Source organism: Ammospiza nelsoni, chromosome 18, assembly GCF_027579445.1.
Source record: "Ammospiza nelsoni isolate bAmmNel1 chromosome 18, bAmmNel1.pri, whole genome shotgun sequence".
NCBI lineage: Eukaryota > Metazoa > Chordata > Aves > Passeriformes > Passerellidae > Ammospiza > Ammospiza nelsoni.
In genome coordinates, this window is record NC_080650.1 from 5,865,236 (window position 1) to 5,871,235 (window position 6,000).

At 42.5% G+C, this 6,000-nt stretch overlaps 1 protein-coding gene across 1 annotated transcript in view; it reads right to left on the minus strand.

Annotated features, from left to right (window-relative positions):
• Positions 1–5,717, minus strand: part of GALNT9 (polypeptide N-acetylgalactosaminyltransferase 9) — a 130,753-nt gene extending 125,036 nt beyond the window's left edge. Inside the window, exon 1 of the mRNA XM_059485333.1 lies at positions 5,477–5,717. Within this exon, the coding sequence (XP_059341316.1) occupies positions 5,477–5,717 (241 nt within the window). The remainder of the gene's footprint in view (positions 1–5,476) is intronic.
• Between the last annotated feature and the right edge of the window lie 283 nt (positions 5,718–6,000).

Below are 6,000 nucleotides of genomic sequence, written 5' to 3' on the forward strand. Positions count from 1 at the left end.
AAAGTTAGAGAGAAGCATTAAAAAAAGGCAGATTTGTTAAACATGACTCATTTCTTTTCCTTCCTTTCATAAATCTTAGTATTTCCTTGGAGAAATGCCACACATTCAGAGTCTGGAACCTCATTCCAAAATGATGCTCCTGGTTCAACTGCTACCTGCCTTTATTGACTAAAAGATAAAACAAACAAACAATAAAACCCCCTAAACTCAACAACCAGCTTCACCTCTCTCTAGCAAGGGTATTCAATTAAAGCCAAGCTTTCTAATCCTCTGAACCTGTTCAGGGGCTGTAGGTGTGCAGCCACCACACTGCAGCTCCTCTCTGGGAAGATGACAGACCCATATTTGCTTTTCCAATTCCAGCTAAATGTACAAAGAAATGGAAAGATACTGAACCAGAATACAGCTGGAAAGGCAACAAAACCAACATCAGGCAAAGGTTTCCTTTGTGCCTCTGTAAACATTGCTTTTAGTCTCATATACAAATGATTCAAGCTCCACACAAATGAGTCAATGATAAAATTACCACATGATTTTTTTTTTCCTGTCAAAATACGCTTTCTTCCCAGCTACAAAGGCAAAAAGCAGAAACATTACATAAAAAAGTTACCACTGCATGAAACACAGAGTAGAGGGAAAGACTTTAAAATCGCTGATGTGCTGCTGGAATGGAGACATATTTTTTTCCATTTGTCAATATTTTTCAGACCTGAGTGCAATTTTGTCTGTTTTACAAAAGACAGCTGCCCTCTTTTTAACTAAACTTTTTAAACTTTTCTCTTCCTAAAGTGCCTAAATACAGTAATTCTATTTCAAATATTACCTTATATTTATATAGGGGCCATCCAAATATTGGCTCATTACGTTTTCCTTCTGTTGTTTTGGGGAATAAAACCTTGACCTTCCCGAAAGCACCGATTGTGAGTTCCCTCAGCTGCATAAATCAATACTAACACAACCCAAACAAGTTTGATGGGGAAATTGGTCTGTTGGACTTGACCATCACTTTGCAATACGGAAGGTCAGGCCTGCATTGGGTAGGTCAATGGTGACTTAGCCAAGCTTGAGAAAATGACCCAGCACTATAGAAAACACTGTGTAGTAAACCAAGAAATGGCAGACTAACCTTATAAAAAAAAAAAGGAAAAAAAATTAGCATTTTTAGCAGTAGTCCATAAATTCATAAAATATAAATAGTTATAAAATGTGTGGGTATGAGGAGGTGCAGTTTCATTGGTACAAGGCTGCAGTCACACTAAATGTGACCTGTGCATGTGTGGCTTTACCTTTCTCCTCTGCCAAGGAACTGCTCTTCAGCTGAGAGCTTCCAGCTGTAAAAACTTCTTTTTTGACAATGTGGACATGTGATGTGGATATTCACATGACTCTCTTGCAGCCTGTTCCCAACCCTTACTTTAAAACATGGAAATTTGGATCCATTTTCAACCAGTCCAGAGCTTATGAAGAATAAACTTCCCTTTTAAAAACACCACTGTAACTTTTACCTATGCAGATTGCCAGGCTGAATTTTAAATGCAATCACTTGGCTTCCAGTGCACTCTAAAAATCATGAGTCCCAGTCAGCAGGAATCAGTACTCTGCACCCAGGACCTGCTATTTCCATCATTTGAAGCCTCTGTGCTGCAATTATGTGAATGGTCCACTTTTTCCCCCAGCCTCCTCCATGAAATGCATATGTAATGTAAACCCCATTTATCACACTGGAAATTGCTATTGCATTTAATCTTCCCAAAGAGACCAAAATCAAATTATGATGTGTAACGAATGATAACCTGTCAAATTCAAGGGAAAACTCCCAGCTCATCCCTCCACATCTGAAATAGAACAGGTCAAAGGGGTCTAGTGTAGAAGACATGGGTAGGAAGACATGATGTGAGAATACCAAATGAGAAGATGAAAGCTCTCTAAATCTTTGCAGATTGAATGAAATCTAATTACATGCTGTATTGATTGTTGTGTATTACTGGAAAGAGACAGTGAAAAGGGAAAAAGGCAATTAGACTGAAATTGTAGTCTGACCTTCAATTGCTTTTGGCATGAAAGGTTATGCTCTACTTGGGGCATCAAAAATTCTTTATCCTTTATGGTGAATCATTAGCAACAGACTTAGATGCAAAACTGATTAATGGAAAAAATTCAGTCAATTCAATAATTTTTTAATTTTTCCTCTTTACCAAAAAAGTAAAGGGAAAGGAAGAAAATACGAAGGTGTTGTCATTATGGCATTTAATGAATTGCTACCAAGTCTAGCTGGTATGAGCTCTGTGCTGAATGACAATAAAATATATCCATCAATAGCAATACCATAGCAAAAATAATAAAAAAGAACATATATAGATTGCTCAACTAGGTCTATAATAACTCTGTTTTTCAAAATAAACATTGTACCCAAGGTCAAACATCAGGAGGTAATACAAATTCTCACCAAGAAAATTCCACTGACACGTTTCATTGCTTTCCTTTCCCTTTACATGCTCTGTTCATTTGCTTCCACCAAACCCAGCAGCAGCTGAGGGAAAAGAAAGCTTTCAGAAATACTATTTTCCCCAAGTTGATAAAAAACCAGAGCACGAGCCAAATGAAAACTATTGTTTGGGTGGATGTCTGCACGACTCTGCGGGGAATCATGGCAATTCTCATTCATCCTATTCTAAAAACTCCTGTTCTGCCAAAGATAATGGCAAGGACCAGCTTTCTCCTGACTTCCATCCATGGTCCTCTGTGTTCTGCACACACCTCCACAGGCACTGCACTCACTGATTTCATTCAGACTGGAAAGTTAACGAGTTCTCAAGTGATCAGTTTTGGGTTGCCTCCTTATACATTTATAATGTTACTGCCTGTGTGTCTTTTCCTTGCAGAAGGTACACACTTCTAAATAACATTTCCTTGATTGTATGTAAACAAATATGTGTGACAGAAACAAAATTCTTTGCAGCTGCAAGGCTGGTATCTCTCAGAGTGGCTTTTTATTGCTCAACAGAGTCCCTAGAAAATCCAGGTAAGTTTTATGAGTTCAGGTCTCATTTGAATAGAAGAGAAAAATAAAATAAAAGAACACTGAGATATTACCAAAAAATATACTTAATAGGTAGCTCTAAATTTGCTGATCTCAAAGAGAAAGGATGAAGAGCAGAGAACTCAAATACTGGGCTGGGCTGACCTGCTGCAATGATAGCATTGAGCTGGACTCAGCCTCCTGGAGCTTTGGGGGGGCTCTGGGTATAAAAGAACTCATATTCCTCCTGAATAAAAACCTGTCTGCCTGTGTCTGTCTCTCCACATAGAAGAGACTTTGACCCACCTCATGAAAAAGTGACATCCAGGACAGCCTCATTTGGCTCTCTAACCTTGTGATCAGGCAGCATGGGCAGGACTGGGAAACCTGACTCAAGCCTGAGGGGAAGCTGCAGAGTGCTGAGTGTTTGTGTGACACAGCACAGCCCTGCCACACAGGCTGCCCATTAATGACACAAATAATGAGCCATGGCATTCCAAACAGAACAGCAGCCACCTAAACCCAAACAGAGATGCTTGGTCCTGATTTCACTTACAGCAATGCAGATCTGATGATTTCAGTAGAGCATCTCTTAATTTCTTGGGACCTTTTCTTTTTGTTGAAACATGATGGGGGGAAAAAAGAAATTTTTTTTCTATGTTTTATCTATGAATTAATCTATGTTAATGTGCCACTGTGTAATAATAAGAAACTCAACAGTCACATCAGAGAAAAAATTAAGGGTAAATAAATAGGAAATTTTAACAGCTCAGCTTAAAAAACTTTCTGTATTTTCCTGTGTAAGAACTTCTAGGAAAAGAAAACTGCCTGCAGGGTTTGATATGACCTGAATGTAAAACTAAGTTCAAGTCATTTCACCACGAAGATCCATATCCAATAAATGGAATTAAAGAAGATGAAGAAAACAGTTCCTAAGAAAGAAGAATGCTTTACAGAGAACTTCCAGTCATTGCATGCAATGGTGCCTGCCTAGCACGGTGAGGACTCTGCTGATTCTCCAGGGGATGCTGTGCTGAGATGAACACAGAGCAGGGAAATCCTTCCCAAAGTCTCCCCTAAGAAGAACACCAAGAACAAGTGTATTTGGGCAAAAAAAGGCCATTCATTGAGCTGTAATGGATATATCTATTTTAGTTTGTGAACTTTGTGGTTTGGTGGAATTCACAAGAATGATTTTCCTCTTAAATCCTACATTCTTCAAAACTGTTCCAAAATGTGGTTAGAAAACACAGCTGTTGACACTTACCCTCTAATTCCTGAATGTGTGGGCTTGGGACTAACACCCCACTCCACATTCCCCCTCTCTCTGCCCTGTTCATCCAGAGGAGAGTGTGAGGGGATGCCTGTTCCCTGACACTTGCTGGCACAAACTGCACATTACCATACCAGCCTGACTGACTTAGATTTATACATTCATTCACAAAGTAGTAATAGGAAACATACTTTATGCCAACCCTCCTATTTGTCTGCAGTTTGAGGCTACAGTAGCCTTTCTTAAATCAGTGTTACAAGTAGGATTTCCACAAGCAGCCTAGAAGCACATATTAAACATATTTACACTGAACATTTTATTTGCTGTGAAACACTAAATGTTACTTTTATATTATAATCTCATGCAAAGTTCACTCCTTCAGCCTTTTCTCGTCCAAAACACTGCTGTATTTAATCACATACTTATTTCTTTGATGTCTCACACTTAGAACTTTACGAATTCATGCAAATACAAATGCAGTCATTTTGAAGAATTAGTTTCTGTATGAAATGATATCTGTCCTATAACAACTTTGATGGCTTAGCCTGTTTTAGCTACCATGGAAGGGTTCTTTGCTTACCTAGCAATATTTTTCAAGGCTGGTGAATTAGAATGGTAAGTCATAAAACTCTGGTGGATGCTTCCCCTCCTCATCAATGACAATAACAAATTTAAATGGCAAAATCATTAAGGAAACATATGGGTGCTATGTTTAAACGGACCATTAATAGTGCACAATGTAAGAACTCAGCAGAATGTTTTTAAAGTAGCTCTGAAACCAAGTATATGACTTCCAGCTATAATCTAACACTGTATTTCCTATACAAACAACTTCCTATGCAGAGTTAATACACCCAGACAAACTGTAAGACCTGGTACAGTTTGTAGGGACTTCCTCTGATCCCGAAACCCCTGAACTGCAGCATCCTGAACTTTGCATCTATTGAGGAAGTGCTGACTTTGGAGCAAGAGTTGGCAGAGAGGCAGGGTGGTGGTGGGAGGCTCGACAAACCCCTCCAGCAAACCCTGCATCACCTCTCGCCCTGGGTTTTCAGCATTTCAGCGCTGGGGTTGGTGTGATCAGTGCCCGGGCTCCCCTCCCCAGCGGGGGGACACTTGGGGGCTCCTGCCCACCCTGCAGCACCCTCCCGGGGCACAGGACACCCCCTCCCCGCCCCTCGTACCATTGAGCTGGTTGTAGACCACTTCCTCCAGGTGGTCCAGGCGCTGCAGGATGGACTCCCTGTCGGCCAGGCTGCCCACCTTGGCGCCGCGGCTCCTGGCCCGGCGCTCCGCGCTCCGGACGATCTGCACCAGCTCCTGCGAGCGGTCCTGGATCCTGCAGTACACGGAGAACAGGATGATGCCCACGAAGACCAAGATGTTCACCGTCAACAAAGTTTTGATTTTCCGTGCCACCGCCATGGGAGCCGCGGGCGCGGTGGCGGGGGGCTCATCCAGGCGCGGCGAGCGGCGGCCCCGCGGCCACCCGGAGAGGGCAGAGCCCGGGGCGCCGAGCGGAGCCGGGGGCAGCGGAGCTGAAGGCAGCGGAGCCAGGGGGAGCAGAGAGAACGGGAGCGGAGCCTGGGGGAGCACAGCCGAGGAGAGAGGCGCCAGGGGCAGCGGAGAGAACGGGAGCAGAGCCTGGGGGAGCGGAGCGAACGGGAGCGGAGCCGACGAGAGCCGAGAGCGGAGCTGTCCTTCAGCA